Source organism: Dipodomys merriami, unplaced genomic scaffold, assembly GCF_024711535.1.
Source record: "Dipodomys merriami isolate MVZ:Mamm:240054 unplaced genomic scaffold, mDipMer1.0.p SCAF_21, whole genome shotgun sequence".
Taxonomy (NCBI): Eukaryota; Metazoa; Chordata; class Mammalia; order Rodentia; family Heteromyidae; genus Dipodomys; species Dipodomys merriami.
Genome location: NW_027203493.1, coordinates 4,901,064 through 4,925,816, shown reverse-complemented (window position 1 = coordinate 4,925,816; position 24,753 = coordinate 4,901,064). Strand labels below are relative to the sequence as shown.

Here is a 24,753-nt window from a genome sequence, read left to right as displayed (position 1 = left end):
TGTGAGGTGCTTTGGGCTTAATCTATTATAAATTTCCCAATTTCCAAATCTGTATCCAGTGAGTTTTCTCATGTGGCTCCTGCTTAACAGCTGAAGACCATGGCTTCCTGTGGCAGGTCACGTGTATATGGGAAGAGCTCAGTTGCGTGGAATGATTTCCTTTAGGTCTGGAATATTCTTAATAAATAAATATTTGAATTGAATACTTGATTCAATCATCATAGTTCTTAAATAAAGAATAGTTACAATGTTAATACTTGATAATGAATTTAGATTTTGTGATATCCCCTAAAATCTGATCAGACAAATTTTCTTCATTTTCTAAATTGCTATCTGAATATTCTAGAGTTGTGATTGCAATTTTCTCTGATATTAATGGGTTTTGATATTACAGCTGTACTTTCTATTTATTGTTGTTTATAATTTTTGACACTCATTTAATAGTTGTAATTCAATTAATATGATTTTTAAATTCTTACTGGAATTTGAATAAGGATGTTTTTCTGTAAAACTCTATTTGACTTTTACCCATAAAATTTTTTTAGCCTTTATTAATTCAATACAAAAGAATTTTACACATTTTGATAACTATACTAACATAATATCAACATTTGTTGGTATTCCCAAGTATTTTGTTTGAAATTAAGATTAATATGTAGCAAACATTGTTACTGATATTCTTGACATATTTTTAACATTTCCTATGTTCATGGTTTCTTCATATTTCTAGTCAGTTTTGTCAATATGGTTTTACTTTACTTTCATTTATTTTATTTTTGTGATTTAAAATAGTTTTCTTCTATGCTATTTCTGGGACAAATGCTACCCACACCTTATGTCATTATACATAGCTTTTAAATTGGAGGAGTATGTATATTTAATTGAGTTAAGGTTGCTTTAGATTCCTTACGTTCTATATGCAAAAATCATTTAATTCACCTCATTAAATAATTATAACTTGCAGCTAATGTAAAAATTATAAACTATTTAGATTTCTGCCTCATATCTGAGGAGTTCCTGTCTAAAATAATCATATTTGATTCAGTTACTGTCAAAAACAATTTTAAATATATTCTTTTGGTGGTATTCAATAGAATGTGCAACAGAAACCTTGTTTTTATTAAATTCCATGATACATGATATCAGATGCACTATAGATATAGGAATATCTATCTATATTTGCTTTAAAATTCTTAATACAGGGATTAAAATACTAATATACTTCCTCAACACCCACTATTTTCAGGCAATGTCCAAAGAAATGAAGATGCACACAATCGCATACATGCACACACAAATGCACACAAAATATAAATTGTATATACAAAATGACAGTAATCCAGGCCCAAAAAACATAGGTTCCATGGTTTCCTTTATTTGCAATAGCTAGTAAATGTCTGGACAGGCAGAAAAGGTCAGATAAGATGATATTAAGTGAAATGAAAACCAAGATAGGGACACAAGTGGTTTTTTCTTTGTTGCTATTGTTTCTAATGTATTTATAAGTTAGCATGTGATTTCTTTTTGTTTCTCTGTATGTCCCTCCCCCATTGTATAATCCTTGTATTCACTGTATTTAATGTTGGTTTAATTTTGGGAAGGAAGGGAAAAACACATTGTTTAAATAGGGATACAGGTTGACCCATTACATGCAACAATGAGATGTACAAGACACTATGTTACAAATGAATTTTACAACTTGGGGGGGGTGTGGAGGGAAGGGTTGGGAAGATGGGGAGGGAAGAGATGGGTAGGGGAAAAACAAAGGAGGAGGTAACAATGCTTGATAAGAAATGTAATTATTATATTAGTCATGTAACCTTAACCCCTCTGTACAGTATTTTTACAATAAAATATATACAAAAAGTAAAATAAAAATTACATGCATATTCTAGACATAGCATAAATTAGAACTGTATGCTCAGCATTTTCTCTATTAACATCACAAATCAAGGAACTATTCTTTCATTTGTAAATACTTACACTGCTTTGCTTTTATCGATGGGTTATTTTTTCTTCTTACATGGAAACAGTGATATCGAACTCAAGATGAATAGGGATTAATAGAACATATAACCTTAAAGTGCATAATTTTTAAAATATTTAAGTTAGAAACAAAACATTTTCCTCAGTCTTTCCGTCTATGAGCTCAGCCTTGGTGAATCTGACTTGTTATTAAAGTTATCTTTATCCTGACATCCTGATATTTTCTGCCATTTCTCCCATTTTCTTAATTTCCCAAGCGTTCATAGAAATAATATCACTATTTTTCCCTCCTATTCTATTCATTTTGTATTAAGTTCATCACTCTTTACATTCTTTAACATTGTGTCTGTCAACATCTTTTTTCATGCATCCTTGTGTTATCACTTATCATTTATCACCATATGATAATTGACATGCCTTTCAAAGACAAGATTTGACTGCTTTTATCCATGATAATATAACTATAAGCACAAACTCTCATAACAACATAGAGAAAGACTTCTGTAGGTGGTGAATTTTATAGAATCACTAAGTTAACTACTTGGTCAAGAACAAGTTTATAACCTTCATGCTCACTAGTTACAAAACAAACTCACATCTGAACACAGACACTTTGATTCCATGGGCTCCATCCCTCATCACCCCATGTTTCCTGGACTTGAATGAATGACAAATGCATGTGGTCAAATATTATTGAGGGATGTTGATGTAAGGCAGTGGCTTCATTTCAATTTAGGGATGCCTTTTAAACCATAGACAATTGACTTTGAAAAAGGAAAGAATGATTTATATGATAAATAATCCTGGTGAGGGAAATTGTATTAGTTAGAACAATACATTTCCTGCTGTGATTCAGAAACTCAAAGGCTCACAAGGAAGGTAAAAATCATGGATGAACCACTGGAGTTTATCAATGGTTTCTTTTTTTCACTGCCTTGGAATACAATTTTCAATGACTAAATTAATCCTGTATTTTGCTGACAAAGTTCTCATGTTATTAGTTTGTCAGCATCCTCTGTTGTCTGCTTCTACCTGGTGAAACAGAATTCATACATTACCTGGTCTAAACACCCTTCTAAATGAAGGAAAGCCAGTGTTTTTATTTTTATTTCACACATTTAATTTCAGGGTTTTCATTAAAATTTAAATTTATTAATGTACAGAGAAATATTTGGATTGCTGAAGTATTTTTATGGTCCTTTAAATATTGTTGATTATTATTTAGCAATTTTATATTCAATTTTATTAGCATATATTAGTTATATATTAATGATTTTCCTTAGGGTATTTTAAAACTGGTGGGTTTATATCACATGTGTTTAATCTCATGTGGGTTTACATCACCAGTCATTAACGTCCATCTATCCTCCTCCCAGTGATGTTCTCCTTATTCTTCCCAAACCACACCTTTCCCATATTCACTTTTTGTAAAATGTAGAAATCCAAATTTCTCTTTAAGTGTTGGGGTGTTTCACTTAAAATGTAAAGGTCCAGTTCCATCTATTTTTTAGTAAATGAGATAATTTTGTTCCTTAAGTCTAAAAGAAAAATTCATCACTTATATATACCACATTTTCTTCAGCAATTCACCTGCTGATGGGTCGTAAGAATGATTGCTCCACTGGGCTGTGGTGAATAGTGGTGTGATCTGGACAGATGTGCAGGTTTTGTATGCTAACGTTCATTAATTTGTGTGTACATCCAGGAATAACACAGGTAGGTAATATAGTTGTCATGCTATTTTCTTTGGATTTCTGGTGAACTCCATACAGATTTCCATAGATGTGGAATGAAATTACATTTCCATCAGCAATGTATATGCCTATGTTTTGTATTAAATCCTTGCAGATATTTGCTTTTTTATATTCAATTAATGGCAGCCCTTTTGAAATAAATATTATAATTATTTTCTGCTCATGAAATATAAGGAGATAGGAATTAAATTATGTTATTATTAAAGTTGAAAGATAATTTAAACCTCTGGTTATACATCTGTTTGCTTCCCCATGACATAAAAAGGATACAAAAATTGTAGCAAGCTAAAAGAATACTAAATTGTTCATGGTTGATTTTGAGCCTAGAAAAATCTTGCACAAAATTAATTTGTTCTAGGTGATTTGGTAATCATCATATCTCTTAAGGTAACATAAAATTGTTATCCTTAGTTTTGTTATTCATGATCTTGTGGTTAGCACTAGCTAATAACTTTGATGTAATAATCTTCAACTTAACCTTTTCCTCCTAAGAAAAATTCTTTTATATAATATTGTCCAATTAGAGTTTCATCATACATATATATATGTATATGTGTTTACATATCTGTATATGATACCTAAGTGCATACACAGTATCTCTATGTATGTATGTATGTATACATGTGTGTAGGTATGTATGTATGTGTTTATATCTTCTTATTCATATCAACAATCTGTCTCTTGAAATTCTGCAGAATGAGCATACTTTCCAGAAAATCTTTTCTATATATGTATGACAATCAATTTTACAAATACTTAATACGAGTTTTATAAGAATACTTTCCTAATTTTTACTTTATATCTCTATATTAAGTATAATATGTTATAATTCATCTATTTGTTGTCAATAAAAAGTAATTTTTTTAATTTTTAAAGATTTTTATTGCAAAGGTGATATACAGAGGGACAATCATTATATAAGTGAGATAAAGTACATTTCCTTTTGAACAATGTCACCTTCTTCCTCTTTATCTTTCAGTGTTTCCCCTCCCAACTTTTCTCCCCCTACCATGTTGTATAATTCATTTACAATGTAGTGACCAATGAGTATGGATCAATTGGTTTTCCCTTTTTCCCACAGTTTCTGTGCTTCCCCTTCCCCTGCCCAAATCAGATAAACTTATACACAAGATAAAATGTACAGATATAAAAAACAGTGACAGAAGTGAATAAATCAAAGAAAAAGAAAAAGAAAAGACCCACAAACAATACAATATAAATTCTCTTGTTTTCATTTCTTGGAGTTTATTTCAATATGCATCATTTTACATGATCATATGTATATATCTATTGAGCCCTCATGATCCTCTCCTAAGAAAATCCTCCTTTATTCTCACTGTGCAAATGGTGACAGTGCTGTTTAATTACTCATGTCCAATATTCTTTTAAAAATATTGCCCTTTATACTTCTTTGTGAATAGTTCAAACTCATGCTCATTTAGCCCTTGAAAATTTGTTCTTGATTCTTTTTTTTTGGAAACGTGCCAACTAATTTTCCTGGAAAATTGGTCACTGAGGATGACAGAGTGTTGCATAAGGTCCAGGACCATTAAATGAGGTGCCCAGATTCAGCCTGTGAAAGGAGGCACACCCTGCTCTGCTTGTATTTACAGTCGCTCCTCAGCATTATTTAAAGACATACCTTCCTGGTTAATATCTCATTTGAGCAATCTATCAAAATTTCTAGGGTGATTTAAATTATCTCAAAATACAAATAATGAATACACACCATTTTAAAATTAACTACAGAAAACAAAATATATGTATGATTGCAGAGATACTTAGTCCCTCATATGGATTTCATATTTTATTTACAAGAAAATTTGAGAGTTGACATTTATTTTTTGCCTTAAATTATTGAAGAAGATTTTGTTTCACCAGCTTTGGTTCACAGTAAGTATTTCACTTTGAATAAATACATAGGATGGGTTGAAATTAAATCTCTTAACATGACCAATTTATTTGAATGATGATGTTAGAATAGAGGATATCTTTGAAGGTTTTGTAAGTCTTTGTTTTATAATCAGACAAATATTCTCCTTGTGTTGAGCTTTTCAATTTTCTTTGAATTGTGTTCATCTAGATTTATAATGATTTTATTTAACAAATTCAATTCAACTATCTTGAGAAAAGAAGCCCTGTAAGTTTATCATTACATAAAAAAGAACATTCTTCATGGTAGAATATGTATCTTGTCCAAAGTGACATCAGTACTTACTGCAATTGAAATGTTGAGTTTAAGAATCTAGAGACTATGACCTATGAAGTTAAATTTTCATTTTAGATAAAATTTTATTTTCACTGTACAATGTAGAAAAACATTATTGGGTACATTCTATCATCTATAACTCTAATAGAACTTATAGAAGTCCACTAAACATAAAATTTATATTTAAGTAATGTTAATTGATAAAATTGTATCAAAAGCAAATAATTTGTTTTCTATGTCAACATATTAGGTATCTACCATCTTGTCACATTCAAATATATAAATAAAATATGGAAGCATGGAAATATGGACTCTGCTTTGACTCACAGAAATGTGATTAAATCAATCTATATGTAATAACACTGCCATCAGATAAATTATATAACATCCTTTAACCTAATTCTTTTGTCAAGCATACTAGCAATAGTCAAAACAATAACATAACATCCCATGTTGATCAAATGTGTAAAAAAACAACATTTGGCACATTATCATTCATTCAAATTCTGAAAAAAATACCTTTTGATGTATCATAAGCAAATGTTAATTTCATAACCACGTGCAACATTGTTGTCATTGTCATTTCCTATAAATGTATTATTAATTTTGAGGTACTAAGCTATCTACAAAGGTACTGGACAATCTATGCACTGGAACATTTACATAGGTAAATGAAGTCATTTGAGCTAAGCATAATCTCTAATTTCTCAACAGTGTGCATCAGCAATCAATGGAAGCTTGGAATAACACAGAGGTTCCCAATTTCATCCTTATGGGACTGACAGACTCTCGAGAGATTCAGCTGGCACTCTCCCTGCTGTTTCTCCTGATTTACCTGATCACTGTGCTGGGAAACCTAGGCATGATCTTGCTAATTTGTGTGGATCGCCAGCTTCACACTCCTATGTATTTTTTCCTCACTCATCTCTCATTCATTGACCTCAGCTACTCAAGTGTCATCACACCTAAAACCTTAGCGAACTTACTGACTTCCACCAAGAGTATTTCCTTCATGGGCTGCTTCACCCAATTGTACTTTTTTGTTCTCTTTGCCGGTGCTGAAATCTTTCTCCTCTCTGCCATGGCTTATGATCGCTATGTGGCAATCTGCAATCCTCTACAGTATCCTGTAATAATCTCCTCGAAACTCTGTTGGACTCTCCTGGCTGGGTCCTATGTGACTGGCATTCTAGATTCTTCTGTCAATGTTATTTGCATGAGTGAACTGACTTTCTGCAAATCCAATATCATCCAGCACTTTTTCTGTGACACATCGCCTATGTTAGCTCTGTCCTGCAGGGACACAAATGATATTGAAATGATGATATTTGTTCTTGCTGGTTCTACAATAATAATGTCCCTTGTCACAATAGCTATGTCCTATGTGTCCATTCTGTCAACTATTCTGAAAATTAAATCTACTTCAGGAAAGCAGAAAGCCTTCTCCACCTGTGCCTCCCACCTGCTGGGGGTCACCATTTTTTATGGTACTTTGATCTTCACTTATTTAAAACCCAAGAAGTCCTACTCCCTGGGAAAGGATCAAGTGGCTTCTGTGTTTTACACGATTGTGATCCCCATGCTCAACCCACTCATTTATAGTCTTAGGAACAAGGAAGTGAAGAATGCTTTCTTTCGAGTCATGCAGATGAGTTCAGGCTCCAGGCAACTAAAATGACAGTGGTGTGACATGTATGTGTTTATATTTATCTGCCCTCCATTTCTCAGAACAGTTCTCATAACATTCACAGGAATACTCTATCAGAATTCCATATTACAATCAGAGATGATTATGCATGAGTTTGCTGGTGTGGGGAGGAAGGGGCGCAATACTTTATAAAATATAAAATTTGGCCACAATGTTTAAAATATGTCATAAAATTTGATGTATATTACAAGCTGAAGTTATTATGTTTTGGAAACCGTTATTTATACCTTAACAGTGATAATAGTTTTAGTACTCTCTTTATCACCCAAAATATCTTGTTTCCCATCCATCCTTTAAGCAGGAACTGAATATTTTTCCAGAGCTGAGGACTGAACCCAGAGCCTTGCGCGCGCCGGGCGGGGCTAAACCCCCCAACAGGCACTGAAGTTTAAACCTCAGTTTTCTCAGTTCCACAGGGTAAATCATCATTCCAGGTCCACAGGGTCTTAAATACTTAAAATGCTCTGTAAAAAATCTTGTGTGAGATTTTATTTTTACAAAGAATATTCTTGTAATTATATTGGTCATGTTTTTTTCATAAGATATTCACTGCTGCTTTTAAAATTACTTTCAGTCAATGTAGTTCACAAACTGAAAAACTACAGACGGGGGAAATATCAGCATTTCACAAATTCTTGTAAAGAAAAAATAATCTATGAAAGGTACAATATAGGAAAATAATGCTAATATTTAGGGTCATTTGGATACATTCTCCTCAGTGGTTAACTGTGGCTATTTGCATACATATGAACATTTAAGTGGTATTTGTGTTATTCCTAGTGTTCTCTTCTTCAACATTCTATATTCGTTTAAAGAGGGCTAATTTGTCAAAGGCAACTGTGAAATAATTAAATTCTCAGACTAGGACAACATATATTTTGCAATGCTTTAACCCTGAATTATTGCAAAATTATTGGCTGTAAAGTCTGTATGCAGTGCCATCTTTTATGTGCACATGTAAAATATTTGAAGACTATGCCTTCTCCATTGCACTTAAGTGTTTCTGTCAACTTTGCAATATTCATTGAAAATAGACGTCCAAATTAAATGCTTAATTCACTTATTTTAATCTTTTTAAACAGATGCAAGCCAATGCAAATGAATTTCAGGTTCATGGCATCCCATAAACTTTGATCAAGTAGTACACTGCTTTTTTTTTTGTTGGTTGGTTGTTTTTAGTTTTCAATGATTTACATATTCTACTACTGCAATTTTAATTATATCTGATTGTAAAGATTAGTTTTTGAAGATATGGTTTCAGTTTGTAGCTACTGTTGTTGTTGTAAAGTTTTTACAATTATTACCATGATTGTTTTAATAATATCAACTTTTGTAAGTTACAGTAATTTATTGAGCTTGGGGTTGATGTAAAATTGCATGTTATTTTTCTCTTAAATACTGTATGATTGTTCCTGATTGTTAGGAGAAGAAATACTATCTGGCAAATAGAAGATCCTGAGCTGAAACCATCATAACTAAAATATAATACAACCTGTCCATTTCAGCAATTAATACTTTTAACAATCACTAATTTATTAAATATTTTAACAGTTCATTGAAAAGTTTTTTTTAATCTATTTTACAAGTTACTGTATTCTAAAATAATGCCTAAAAGAAATTGTCTCATGTTCACTTTGATCTCTGTACTTTGATGAATGTGCACTTTCTGTATTGTGATTCATTTTTTGACATTGGGAATAATATGTTAGTAACTGTATATGAATACTGGTAAACCATTTTGATTCATCTGTACTTATTAAAGGCTTTGCTCAATTTAATACTCAGGACCCCTTTTGAGTCTCTATTCGGTCGCTATTGCTACATTCATTTAGTTTTACCATTAGTTACAAAGTAGACAAAAATGCACAGTTGATTATAGACACATTGATCAAAGAGCTTCCATTAATCTACACCATTCTCCTTTACACAAAGTTGTCCCCTAAGATTAACTTGATTAAATCAGACTGGAATTGTTTTCTCAACTACCACTTGTCCCTTCCCTCCTTTTAGAGGTTATTTGGAAACAACTTACTGGTTATTTGGAAATAAGACTCTCATGGCTTCAAACCTTGATCCTAAAATATTAGCCTACTGAGAAGCTGGGATTACAAGCATGAGACTGGAGTGTCTAGCTTAAAGATAGCTTCTTATTCATACCAACAAATTATGTCCAAAAATTCTAGGAAATAAGTACACTTGCATAGAGGAACATTTTCTTTGTTTTTGAAGGTAAATTCATTTAATTAATTATTTTAATTAATTAATTATTTTATTAATTTAATTAATTTACTGCAAGATTTACAGAATCTTTTCATGATTTTTTTAAATATGTACCTTTCAGGTTTTCCCTTTGCATCATCATTTCTAGAAAATAAAACATGAATGAAATTATTCAATTGCATTATCCTTTACACTCATAGTTATGAAAATATTTAGCCTGGTCATATATAAAGGAGGTGTGGTCTGGGTCACACGTTCAGGTTCAGCCTTCAACTGAACTATTGTCTGTTTCTGCACTCATTTTACACGTATAAGAAGAAAAGAACATGAACAATAAAATGCTAGATAACATTGACCAAGTATATTATATTATTTTAACATAATCTGAATGGTATATGGAATAATTATAATTATGCATATGCACAATACATGTTTTAATAAGTATTCTATGTTTAAGGGCGATCAGTGCATTATTGATCAGCTAATTGTTACTTTAACATCTTGAAATATACATATATGTTACAGTTACAGATGATCTCATTTTATATATGATAGTATTATACTTTTTATTATAATACTTATCTGTATGAAATATCGATCATTTCATTTTGGAGGGTGTCAGTCCCAGAAACTATTTCTCTAAAATTTTGTCCACATTATTCAAAAAAAATCTTCATTTGACAGGTATGCGGCAATTTTTAACTATGTGGATAGCAAACTAAAATAAATACTGTCTTTAAATATTACATCAGAAAAAACCATCTGTTATTCTGTTCCTCATTGTGGAATTTCTTTGTGAAAAGCTAAATTTCTGATTATTTAGTCCTTTAATTTTGTCCTTGAACATGTGCCAAGAAATTTGTTTATGAATTGGTCACTGAGGATCACAAAATGTTGTATGATCCCCATGCCCATTAAATGATCACCCATTAAATTAGCACCCTGGATATATGAAGCGAAGAGATGAGGCACACACCACACTTCTGATGTTCAAACTGCTCCTTGAATTTGCTTTTGAGATGTTCCTTCCAAGTGACAGTTTCACTTGAGCAATCTTATTAAAATTTCTCAGGCGATTGGATTCTTTTAGGCTAAAAATAATGAATGCACAAAATAATAAAAATACCTACAGAAAAAACATTATATTCCAGAGAAGGTCAGCACCTTGTAGGATTTCAAATTGACTTGTTTAAAAAATAAACCTAAGGTTTCACAAATTCCTTGGCTTTCACTCTAGAAGTTTCCATTCACCAATCAAGAGTAAGTATTTCACTTTGCATGGATGTATGGACTTGTCAAAATGAAACCCATTTTTACAACGAACTTATGCAAATAAATCTGTGAGTGGAAAGACGTCAATGATTAAGTCTACAGGTGATATTTATAAGTGATTTACATCGGGATTTACATCTTTACATATTTTGGGTGCTATCTCTGTTCCTTGTGATTTTACTTAATAAATTTAAATTTCATCATCTTAAAGAAAATGATCCTGAAGATTTAACATCACATGAAAAGAAACTGTCTATGTTATAGAAGGGTCTATGCATATATCACTTGGGCCTTGCTGTAACAATCGGAATTATTTAAATATATATGTATATATGTACATATTATATATGTATAAAGAGAGAGAGAGTATGGAGTTAAGGATTCAAAGCCTATGACCAGTCTACTTTAGTGTGATTTTAGATATAATTGTTTTGTTTGTTAAGACCACTTAAGAAAGCATTAAATAGCTGGGAATTATGATTGATATTTAATAATGCTACCTATTTCTACCTACAGAAGTCCACTAAAATTTGTTTGTTTAAAGGCCTTAATATGGCCAACACAAAAGTAAATCCAATAAAGTCATTTTCTATCTATACTCATAGTATATGTAGCATTTTGGTTAACTGCAATAAAATAATTATACAAGAATCCAATTGACCAGTATTGACAGCTTGCTTTGTATAGCAAAGAAACATAAGAGAGTATGTCTATACATACTGGCACTGAAATCAGGTAAGTAAGGTAAACCTATGACATTGTAATTCTTAACTAAAAGTTCTTAGAAAATATTAATACCTATAATGTCACAGCATTTGTAGACTAAATATGTTAGCAAAACTGTTGGCCAAGTAATCAGGTGTGTTCTGATTATGAAGTATATAAACTTTTTAAAATAAGTGTCACTTTACAGATATATATATATATATATATATATAGTTGCATTTTTCAGTTGTATCAATACACTATTATATTTTACTTGATATAGTGTATTTATGGAGACATTGGGGATTCATGGAAGTAATAATATTAAGTCATTTAGGCTAAGTATCACTTTTAATTTTTCAACTGTCAGCACACAATGAGAACCTGGAATAACACAAAGGTAGCCGACTTTATCCTTATGGGGTTGACAGACTCTGGGGAGATCCAGGTGACCCTCTCTGCGCTGTTTCTCCTGATCTACCTGATTACTGTGCTGGGCAATCTAGGCATGATCTTGCTAATTCGCATGGATCTCCAGCTTCACACCCCGATGTATTTTTTCCTCACTCACCTCTCATTCATTGACCTCAGCTACTCAAGTGTCATCACCCCTAAAACCTTAGAGAACTTATTGACCTCCACCAAGAACATTTCCTTCATGAGCTGTTTCACCCAGCTATTCTTCTTTGTCCTATTTGCTGCTACAGAATGTGTTCTGCTCTCCACAATGGCCTATGATCGCTATGTGGCTATCTGTAAACCTCTGCAGTATCCTGTAATAATGTCCTCAAGACTCTGTTACTCTCTGCTCACTGGATCCTATATGACTGGCCTTTTGGATTCCTCTGTCAATGTTCTTTGCATAAGCACATTGCATTTCTGCAACTCTAATGTCCACCACTTTTTCTGTGACATATCTCCAATTTTAGCTCTGTCCTGCACTGACACCTATGGAATTGAAATGATGATATTTGTTCTTGCTGGTGCTACTCTAATGATGTCCCTTATCACAATAGCTATGTCCTATGTGTCTATTCTGTCAACTATTATGAAAATTAAGTCCACTTCAGGAAAGCAGAAAGCGTTCTCCACCTGTACCTCCCACCTTTTGGGGGTCACCGTTTTTTATGGCACTATGATTTTTACCTATTTAAAACCCAAGAAGTCCTACTCCCTGGGAAAGGATCAAGTGGCTTCTGTGTTTTACACAATCGTGATCCCCATGCTCAACCCACTCATTTATAGTCTTAGAAACAAGGAAGTGAAAAATGCTTTTTTTCGAGTCATGCAGAAGAGAGTGCCCACCAGGCAACTAAAATGATAGCAATGTGAAGCATTTAAATCAATCTTTTATGGTCTGTTGGAAAGAAGTGATTCCTTTTGGTAAGCTTATGTTCAGTTGCTCTTCATTTCTCTTTCCATAACAGACATTTCCAAGAATTCATTGTGAGAAGCCTGTATTGATGACAGATGATGCACTTATATGACCAGCTATTGCACAGCACAAAGTATTTGCTTACAATTGTTAAATTATGTCATAAGTTATTCCATAATTGAGTACATACTCAATTCTCTTGTGGAGAAGATAAATATAGCTGTCCATGTTATGTACAATTTTATTGCTTAGAATAATTTCTTATGTGTATAATTCTTGCATATTCACTGCTGATTTAAATTTTCTCACTGGCACAAGGCAAACTTTAATTTCTGAGGATCCACACATTACATGAGGGATGAAGTACAGTGACGTTAGTAACCCTTTGACTTGTCTTGACCATTTGAATCTTGTTTCCTTAATATTGTAATTCATATGCTTGTCTAAATTATTTTTTTCAGGGCTTTTTGGAAAATGTTTATTCAGAACATTTGTCCATTTTAAATCATTTCATGTTAATCTCATCTTTAATCTCTATACAAAATCAATAATGAATTCAATGTAGTAGAAAGGAAAAAATTAAGCAACACCTAATATTGTTCAATTTTCAATAGCATGATATTGCTTAAATCATTTTCTGTTTACTATCAAAATTAAATAACTCAATATAATTATTTTTTATTTATGTCTTTCCCAAGGATTATCCTCAATACTTGGGCCCTATCTCTGAGCTTTTCACTTCTTGCTCTTTGGAGGTTAATTGCAGATATGTGTCTCCTGGACATTTTTTTTTCTTTTTCATTTTTGGCCAGGGATGACTTTGAACAGCCATCCTAAGATATCAGTCTCCTGAGTGACAAGCTTATTGTCATGAATGTGAATGACTGGTGCCTGCGACTCTATTGTGTATTTTTTAATTATTTTCACTAAATTTTAACTCAGAAAGTGAAAAATAGCAGATGTGGAAAATGCCAGGATTTCACAAATTTTCATTTACAATAAACTTTTGACATAAATATCTCATATAAAAATGGTATATATTAACGTTGAATGATGGCCATTTGGAAAATTCTTTTGAAATTAATTAGTAAGAGATGTACTATTTGATTATGTACATTTTTCTCCATGAAGAACTATGACTATGTGTAAGCATATGACTAATTTAAATGGGCTTTGTGTCATTTCCTGTACACTCTTTTGGAATTTCTGTATTCACTTAAAATCTGTTACATTTGTGATACCTTTTCAATAAAAGCTTTGGGATGAATATGGTCTCAGTAAACAGATGGCTGTAACACTCATTTTGTAACACTTATGGACTGAGATACTGTGAATTTTCCAAGTTGAAATCTACATGCAGTAATATCTCTTATGTGGGCACCTGGTAAACATTTGAGGACCATGTATCAAGTGACATATCGAGTCTTCTTCATTGAATTATCTCAATTCCTCTGGTTAATGGCATATACTTCAAAATAAATTATGAATTACATGTTTGATTTGCCCTTGTAGGATGTAAAACTTCTCACCTGAAAATTTGTATGCAAAATTTGATGATAAATTTAGGGTTCGTGACTTCCCATAAACTCTGGTTCAGTTGAATACTAAATTTGCCTAATTTTCACTCTATATTTTGGAATTGCATTTTTATTTATTTCTGATATGAAAGGTTATTTTTATAGTTCCTTTATCTGTATTTTGTTGTTTTAAAATTCATAATAAGTACAAGTTTACACAGATTGTTTAAATCCAACTATTATAATTTTATATAGTCACTACAAAGCTACAGTCCAAAATGTTTTAATCAATTTTATTTCATTTTTTTCCTAAATGAATTCTGAGTGTGAACATAAAAATGCATTTGCTACAATATGAATCCCTTTATTCAAACTCCACACTGCCAAGAATAAAAGTAAAATTAATAAAATGAAACCTCAACTTGTCTATTTTAGCAGTTAATTACTTCATAGATTCTTTTCATTTCAAACAAGTTCTAAATCTTTCAATACTTTGGTTCTGCTAATTTCTTAATGTATTTCAAAAATTTTGCCTTGTCATGCATAAATGTCATTTGAAAGAATTTTCATTCAATTTTGTTGTCCACATTATATTCTATAGACTATGTATTTACTAGCATCTCTATATATTTGCGTTTGAAGTTGACAGTAATAGTGATTAATCATTTATCATTTATCGAAAATTTCTTTTGAGTTGTCATTGATAATAAAAATGCTTTACATATAAGTAGTTTTTACAAATATTTACAAATAACTTTACAAAAAATCATGAAATTGGCTTATTTTAGCAAGGTTGGATGAACATTCACAGATCAATAAATACAATATAGCATATTTAATCAACTGTTCTTATGACTCAGTTATGTCAATAGTTGTGGAGATAGTCTGACAAAATTCAACATAATTCATTATCTAAATTTAAAGAGATACAGAACTTCTGATTATACTTTGACTTCCTTCTAATATTTAAAGTAATTCTTTGGCCATTATCAGCATAAATATTGTTGATAAATATTAATTATAGTTTGGGAAATCTTTCATAAGAGGAATTTGTTCCATATGATGCAACATTCACCAAGCATATTAAGATGACACAGAAAATCACCCTTAGCTATCCTTTTTTTTTTTTTTTTTGGTCAGTCGTGGGGCTTGAAAGCTGGGCTTGAGCATTGTCCCTGCACTCTTCAGCTCAAGGCTAGCACTCTACCGCTTGAGCCATAGTGCCACTTCCGGTTTTCTGGTGGTTTATTGGCGATAAGAGTTTCACGGACTTTCCTGCCCGGATTGGCTTTGAACCGTGATCCTCAGATATCAGTTTCCTGAGTAGCTAGGATTACAGGCTTGAGCAACGGGCGCCCGGCTAGCTATCCTTTTTTATTTTTTTTATTTTTTTATTTTTTTATTTTTTTAAATTTAAATTTTTATTTTTTGTGAACATACTGTACAGAGGGGTTACAATTACATGGGCAAGATAATGAGTACATTTCTTATCAAGTATTGCAGCCTCCTCCTTTGTTTACCCTTCACATCCCTTCCCAGCCTCTCCCTGCCCCCCACCAAATTTGTAGATAAGTATTTAAATGTTTTTTTCTTTCATGCATTTGTTTTTAACTCATTTATAAGATTATTTCTTTGTAGCTTTGTATGTCCCTCCCCCACAGTACAACCCCTGCTTTCACTATATTTGATGTCCATATAATTTGTGGAGGAGATGGGGAAAAACAAGTCATTTAAGGATACAGGTGGACCCGATGCAACTATGAGAAGTACAAGTTGTCATGTCAAAAACGAACTTAGCTATCCTTTTTTTAAAAAAACTTAAATTTACTTTCTTGAAACATTCTTTGATGCTGGATCTAGTCTCCAATATTGGAAATATTCTGTTTTCTAAAATAGCACTACCTTCTAAAAATTCTCTGTATATGAATAAAATACATATGTTTGCTTCTTTACACACAATAAATTGTCCCTTAAAATGATAGGGAATAAGCACACATTCTTAGGGGGAATAGTTCCCATTCATATTTGCAGAAAGTAAATTTTATGATCACTCAATGCAATTTTCACAAAAATTTTCCCCTGATTCTAATTGGTACATGTTGAGAATTTGCTTCCTCATCTTGGGAAAAAAAATCCTCAATGAAATATTAATGGTATTATTGTCTAGTTCATTCCTACTTTAGCTCTCAACATAAAAATAAACATTAAATTAGCATTGCATCAAAAGAGATCAGGTGATCTTCCTCTTTATTGTGGGACTCCAATATGAAATGCTCAGGCAGATTTAGTATTTGAAAATTTGTCCTTGAAAATCTGCCAAGTAACCCTCATTGGAGCTTGGTTGCTGTAGATGACAACATGTTGCATTATACCCACCATCCATTAAATAAGACACCCAGGACATATCAGACTAAGAGCGGGAGCTCGCACTGCTCTGAGAGTCTTTGAGAATCCTTGCTCTGACAGTAGCTCTTTGGGAATCTTTAGAGTTATAGCTTTCTGGGAAACTTTTCTGAAGAGCAACCTGACAAAAATTCTTTGACTTTTACTTATTTCATAATAGTAAAAAGAATGCCCCAGAGTGTAAAAATAACTACAAGTAGGAAAATAAATGTTTATTAGAAGGATGTTCAGTACTTTACAGAAACAACATGTTATGTTTGTTAAAATATGAGACTTAACAAACTTTTTGGTTTATATTATCGGAAGAAGTTTGTTCTCACCAACCTTTTCTCACAGTAAGTAGTCTTAACATGTTTGATTTGTTTGAAGACAGATACTGGAAGGGGAAACTCAGAGAACATAGTGAGGGGTAATATTGAACAAGAAGCATTTTACTCTTAACAGAATTGTAAACTTTTTGTACAACTACATAACAATAACAATCATAATAATAATAATGAACCACAAAATTATATTAGATTTATGACTTTATTCACCCTAACACTTATTTTAACATATATATGATCATAATATATTAGGTATAGCATTTCTGTATTGCTTAAATGTCTTAAAAAGCATTTACCACATTAAAAGAAAAGATTGGAGAAAGTTTCTTTTAGTTACATCACTTGTAAATGTAATTTATACCACTATTTAGAGATAATAATTAAATTTAAGCCATGCTGCATAACTGTATGATTAATTATGGGAACACCTAGGGTACCTGAAAACTGCAACACCCACGTAAAGACAACACATTTGGGACTCAATCGCTTGAGCTAAGTAAGGATCACACCTCACTTCTCAACAGTGTCCGTCAGCACATTATGAGAACCTGGAACAACACAGAGGTGTCCAACTTCATCCTTATGGGGCTGACAGATTCTGGAGAGATGCAGCTGGCCCTCTCCTTGCTGTTTCTCCTGATTTACCTGATTACTCTGCTGGGAAACCTCGGCATGATCATGATAATTTGTGTGGATCACCAGCTTCACACGCCCATGTATTTTTTCCTCACTCACCTTTCATTTATTGACCTCAGCTACTCCAGTGTCATCACACCTAAAACTTTAACGAACTTACTAACATCCAGCAAAAGTATTTCATTCCTGGGCTGCTTTACACAGATGTACTTTTTTGCCTTCTTTGCTAGTTCTGAAATTTGTCTCCTCTCTGCAATGGCCTATGATCGCTATGTGGCCATCTGCAATCCTCTACAGTATCCTGTTATAATGTCCTCCAGATGCTGCTGGGCCCTCATTGCTGGCACTTACATGATTGGCTTTGTGGATTGTTCTTTCCCTGTGCTCTCTATAGCCAGATTGCCTTTCTGCCTATCTAATGTAATTCTACATTTTTTCTGTGATGTATTTCCAATTTTAGCCCTGTCATGCAATGATACGTTCATCCCTGAAATTGTAGTATATATTATGGCTGGTTATACCCTGTTACTGTCCCTTCTCACAATGTCCTGGTCCTATGTGTCCATTCTCTCTACTATTCTGAAAATTAAGTCCACTTCAGGAAAGCAGAAAGCCTTCTCCACCTGTGCCTCCCATCTCCTTGGGGTCACCATTTTCTATGGCACCATCATTTTTACTTATTTAAAACCCAAGAAGTCCTACTCCCTGGGAAAGGATCAAGTGGCTTCTGTGTTTTACACAATTGTGATCCCCATGCTCAACCCACTCATTTATAGTCTTAGGAACAAGGAAGTGAAAAGTGCTTTCTTTCGGGTTGTACAGAAGAAAGGAGGCTCCAAGCCACTAAAACGATACTGATGTGAAGCATATAAACAAATCTTTACAGTCTGTTGGAAAGAAGTGATTCATATGTGTATGTGTATGTTTAGCTGCTCTTCATTTTTCATATCATAACTGATATTTCCCAAGAGTTCATTATTAGAAGTCTATATTGAATTTCTAGCTGAAAAATGATGGCCTTATATTGCCAACTAACTCATATTTGCCTACAACTATTAAATTATGTCATAAAATATTCTATATGTAGCTAGGGCCAGTGGCTCACACCTGTATTCTTAGCTACTCAGGAGGCTGAGATCTGAGGATTGCAGTTCAAAGCCAGCCTGGGCAGAAAAGTCCATGAGACTCTTATGTCCAATTAATCACCAGAAAACCAGAAATGTCACTGTGACTCAATTGATAGAGCGCTTGCTTTGAGCTGAAGAGTTCCGGGACAGCACCCAGGCCGACCTACAACAACAGCAAAAACAACAACAAAATTACATATGTACCATATTGTGTACATAGTAAATTTTCTTCTGGGGGGGAAAATCTATATATGCCCAATGATAACAGTTCTAGTCTTCATGTTTTTGTTATGTAGAATACTTTCTTATGTGTACCATGCTTACAAAGTCATTGCACACTTAAGGCTTACTTTTCTGACCCGGTACAAGGTAAATCTTAATATGTGAATATACATGTGTTTCATGAGAGATGAAGTACATCTACTTTAATAACCTGTTGTCTTATCTTTATCATTTAAGTCTTGTTCTTTAAGATTACAGACATGAGATTCTGTTGTCTGCCTTTTTATTGTGTGTATTTATTTTTTTAATGGTTTCATTTAATTTTAACTCAGCAATTGAAGAAAGCAGATGCAGAAAACATAGGTATTTCACAAATTTTCATTTATAATAAACTATATATAGTTATACATATATAAGAAAAATGGCATATGCTAATGATGAATGGGGACAATTTGGAAAATTCTCTTGAAATTAATTAGTAAGAGTTGTACTACACAATTGTGTACATTTTTCTCAATGAATAACTGAATATATATCAGCATATGACTTATTTAAATGGACTTTTGGTCATTTCCTGTTCACTCTTCTGGAACTTACTGTATTCACTTAAAATCTGTTACATTTTTTGTGATGACCTTTTCAATGAAAGCTATAGGATGAATATGGTCTAAGTAAAGAGGCAATTGTTAGCACTGATCTTGTAATGCTTTTGGAATGAGATACTGTGAGTTTTCCATATTGAAATCTGCTTGCAGTAACATCACTTATGTAGGCATGTGCTAAACATCTGAAGACTTTATATCCAGTGACGTATCAGTTCTGCTTCATTGCCCTAGCCCCTATCCTCCAGCCAATTGAATATACTTAAAAATAAATATTTGAATTATGTGTTTGATTTGTCCTCATCATCTTTGTAAATACAGATATAAAGCAAATATTTGATAGTAACTTTAGGTTTGTGGTAACCCATAAACTCCAGTTTAGTTGAATGATAAATTTCCCTAATTTTTGTTTTTTCTCTTCATATTTTAGAATTTCATTTTTCATTTTTCTCTCATATTAAAGTTGCGTTTTAAAAGTATAGGTCCTTTTCCTACTTTTCATTGTTTTAAAACTAATACAAATAAAAAATTACACAGATTGTTTAACTGCAACCATTATAATTTTATAAAGTAATTAAAAAGCTAAAGCTTATTTTTTATTTCAATTTATTTTCTACATGCCTTCTGCATGTTCATGTAACAAGGTACTTACTACAAAATGAATTCTTTTGCTCAAACTCTGTACTGCCAAAAAATAAAAAAAGAAAATTAAAAGCCTGAATTTGTCTATTTCAGCTTTTAATTATTTAATAGATTCTTATAATTTTAAAACTCAAATTTTTATTAAATCTTTCAATATTTGTTATATATTATTATTTTCTTAATATATTTTAAAATTTTGCTTTCTCATACATCAATATCATTTGAAATTTTTCTCACTCAATTTTGCATTCCTCATTGTGTTTTAACACTATGTATTTGCTAGCATTCCTATATGTTTTTGATTGAAGTTGAAAATAATATTGATTATGCATTTTTCATTTACTGAAGTTTTCTTTTGAGTTGTGGTTGTTAATGAAATGGTTTCCAAATTCCTATATTTATGGACTAATCACATTTCTACCAAGGTTGGATGAACATTCATAGACTAATAAATACAATACAGCATATAAATTGAATCAACCATCCTTATCACTCATTTCATCCCAAAACTTATGGAAAAAGCCTCTGGCAAATTTCAACATTCATTCATGGTTTACAATTGAAAAAGATGCAGAGTCTCTGATCACACTTTGACTTGCTTATGATAGACTAATTCAAAGAAACTCTGTGGCCATCATCAACATCTATATGGTTGATGAATATTAATTTTATTGTTGGGAAAATCTTACACAAGAAGAATTTGTTCCAGGTGATTCGACAATCACCAAACACATGAAGGTGACACAGAAAATCACCTTGAGGTATCCTTTGTCTTAAAGTAGCTAGCTTGTCACATACTTTGATATTGGATTTCTAGTCCCAAAGACTAGAAGTATTTTCTGTCTTCTAAAATAGCACTGTCTTTTAAAACTCATTGGACAGGTATATAACCCATTTGCATAGCTTCTTTACTCATTCCAATAAATTGTCTCTTAAAATCTAGGGAATGAGTACACTTTCTTAGAGGAATATTTTCCATACATATTTGCAGGAACATCAATCTTATGATCACTTAATGTGAGATTCACAAGAATCTTTTCCTGATTCTTCCTGTGTACATTATGAGATCCCTCCATTAGCTTCCTCATTGGGGAAAATAATCCTCGATGAAATATTATTATCTAATTCATTCCTACTTTAACTCTCAACCTAAAAATTAAAATTACAATAGCGTCGCATCAAAACTGATCAGGTGATCTTTCTCTTTATGGTGGGGCTCTTATGTGAAGCACATACAGATTTAGCACTTGAAAATTTGTCCTTGAACATATGCCAAATAACCCTCATTGGAAATTGGTTTCTAAGGGTAACAATATGCTGCATAATAACCATGCCCCATTAAATAAAGCCTCCTGGACAAATCAGACTTGGAGAAGAAGCACACACTGCTCTTACCGTAGCTTCTTGAGATTCTTTAGAAATATACCTTTCTGGCAAACTTTTCTTTTGAGCGAGCTAATAAAAATTCTTTGAGTTTTTATTTACTTCATAATCAACATGACAGCAACAACAACAACAACAACAAACCAAATGCCCCAATAATATAAAGGTAGATACAGGAAGAAAAACAAATATATATTACAGAGATGTTTAGTACCTTATAGAAATGGCATGTTTTATTTGTTAAATGTGGCAATATTTTTGGCTTACAATAGTGGAAGAAGTTCTGTTCTCACTCACTTCACTTCACAGTAAGTATTCTTAAGATATTGGATTTACTTGAAGATAGAGACTGGAAGGAGAAAATCAGGGACTAAAGAAAGGAATAGCTTTAGTCTGGGTTTACTTGTGATCGGTTGGGCAAATGCCCAGGAGTGGGATTGCTGGGTCATTGGGGAGCCCTATATTAAGTCTTTGAGGAGCCTCCATACTGCTTTCCAGAGTAGTTGAACATGTTTCCCCAACCAGCCCACAGTGTAGTAAGGTTCCCTTTTGGCCACATTCCTGACAACATCTTTTGTTATTAGATTTCTTGAAAATGCCCATTCTAGCTGGAGTGAGGAGGAATCTCAATGTTGTTTTGATTTGCATTTATTTTATCTCCAGTGATATTGAGTTTTCTTTATGTGTCCATTACCATTACTATTACCTCTTCAGAGAAGTCTCTCTCTAAATATTTACCCATTTGTTAATGGGATTGCTGTTTCTTACAGGATTTGTGTTGGAGGATTTAGTTTTTTGAGCTTTAAGTATATTTTAGATATAAGGTTCTATCTGCTGTATGGCTAGTGAAGATCTTCTCCCAATCTGTGGGCTTTCTTTTTCTTTTTCACCGGTATCTAAATATTTGTTTATTTTAATTTTATTGTGAAGGTGATGTACAGAGGGGTTAACAGTTGCATAAATAAGGCACTGAGTACATTACTTGTCAGACTTGTTATCCTCTCCCTCATTTTTCTTCCTCTTTCCCTTCACCCATACCCCCTCTCAAGTTGTACACATCATTTCCAACATAGTGTGAGTGTCACTGTTGCATTGGTTCCTCCTTTGTCCTTTGTCTCACTGTTTTTTTTTTCCCTTTCCCTTCCCTAATGCAGATGAACATATATACAATACTCAGGGTGCCAAAATCAAATAAAGTACCAACAGGGGATAAACCACAGCAGGAAACAAACACAAAAGGAAAAAGAAATCATGCAGTACATTAAACAAAACAACAACAAGCTTTCTTTTTTTAATGTTTTTATTGTGAAAATACTGTACAGAAGGGTTACAGTTACATGAGCAAAGTAATGAGTACACTTCTTATCAAGGATTGTAGCCTCCTCCAGGGATGGTAGGGGAAAACAATAAGCTTTTTATTTACCTTGCTAGCTCTGTCCTTTGCCATGAAGAAGCTCTGTAGTTTAATGCAATCCCATTTATCCAACTTTTCTTTGATCTGTGCAAAGGAGCCCTAGTCATTATCCTATTTCCTCCTGTAAGTGAAGCAAACCAAGTCCAAAGAAATGTAGTTTGCAGGGTTTCCCTCATTTGTAGTAATAAGACTATGTCTAGGATATTCTTAGCAGGGGATAACAGTAGCACGATTGCTGAGTAGGTAGGACCATATATAATGAAATGTACCATAATGAACTCCAAGAATTGGAAACAAGTTTCTGCCCCAGGCCATTCCGGTCAGTTGGTAGATGGTAAAATCTGGCAACTTGTCTTCATGGTGAGTAGAGGGCAGGGTGCTGGGCTGCCTGAATCCCTGGGGCCTGGATGGGCACAGGTTACTAAACCATTCAGCCCAGTGCCTGGGATTAGGAGTTTCCTAGGACCCTGACCCCTGACCTCACCCTACTTAGGGGAGAACCAGCTCAGGTGCCATTATGCTATGCCTCATAGCATGTTGGTGTCCTGTCTCCTGTCTCCTCCCTCTTAGCTTTTCTCTGGTCACCATGCTGTCCCAATTCAGCTATCCCTTGGATGCTTTTTTTTTCTTTTCTTTCCTCTCTGTCCTGCATGTCTCAGTTTTGTTTTGTTTTGTTTTGTTTTGTTTTGTTTAAACAGTGTTAAGTGTATTGTTGGCTGCTGGTCTTTGAGACAGGATCTACCATGCAGTCGATGGCCTTTTAATAAAGACTACAAGATTTGACACTCAAAGTGTGGCTTCTCTGTTTTCTTACCTTATAAAAGTATAAGCTTATCCGATCAGTGCAAGGGAAAGGTAAGCATAGAAATAGCAGGACAAGCAGAAAAGATCAGATAAGTTGATGTTTTTTTCCTTTAATGCAATTGTTTCTATCATATTTATAAGATGATTTCTATGTTGTTTGTATGTCCCTCCCCCATGGTACAACCCATACTTTCACTGTATTTGATGTTGGTATAATTTGTGGAGGGGAAGGGAAAACAATAAATCATTTAACTAGGGATACAGGTGGATCCATTGCAACAATGAGATGTACAATTTGTTATGTTGAAAAACAAACTTAACAACTTTGGTGGGGGTGGGGGGAGGATTGGGTGGGGGAAAGGGAGGAGTATGGGAAGGGATGGGAAGGAGAAACAAGGAGGAGGCAACAATGCTTGATAAGAAATGTACTCATTATCTTGCCCATGTA

At 33.1% G+C, this 24,753-nt stretch overlaps 3 protein-coding genes across 3 annotated transcripts; all 3 read left to right on the top strand.

Annotated features, from left to right (window-relative positions):
- The first annotated feature begins 6,679 nt into the window (after positions 1-6,679).
- Positions 6,680-7,627, top strand: LOC138833628 (olfactory receptor 8H1-like). The gene has a single exon (XM_070031910.1). It carries the CDS (start codon positions 6,680-6,682, stop codon positions 7,625-7,627), a length of 948 nt encoding a protein of 315 aa, XP_069888011.1.
- Positions 7,628-12,230: 4,603 nt separating this feature from the next.
- LOC138833627 (olfactory receptor 8H1-like) lies at positions 12,231-13,175 on the top strand. The gene has a single exon (XM_070031909.1). It carries the CDS (start codon positions 12,231-12,233, stop codon positions 13,173-13,175), a length of 945 nt encoding a protein of 314 aa, XP_069888010.1.
- Positions 13,176-18,015: 4,840 nt separating this feature from the next.
- On the top strand, positions 18,016-18,969 carry LOC138834168 (olfactory receptor 8H1-like). The gene has a single exon (XM_070032925.1). It carries the CDS (start codon positions 18,016-18,018, stop codon positions 18,967-18,969), a length of 954 nt encoding a protein of 317 aa, XP_069889026.1.
- The last annotated feature ends 5,784 nt before the right edge of the window (positions 18,970-24,753 follow it).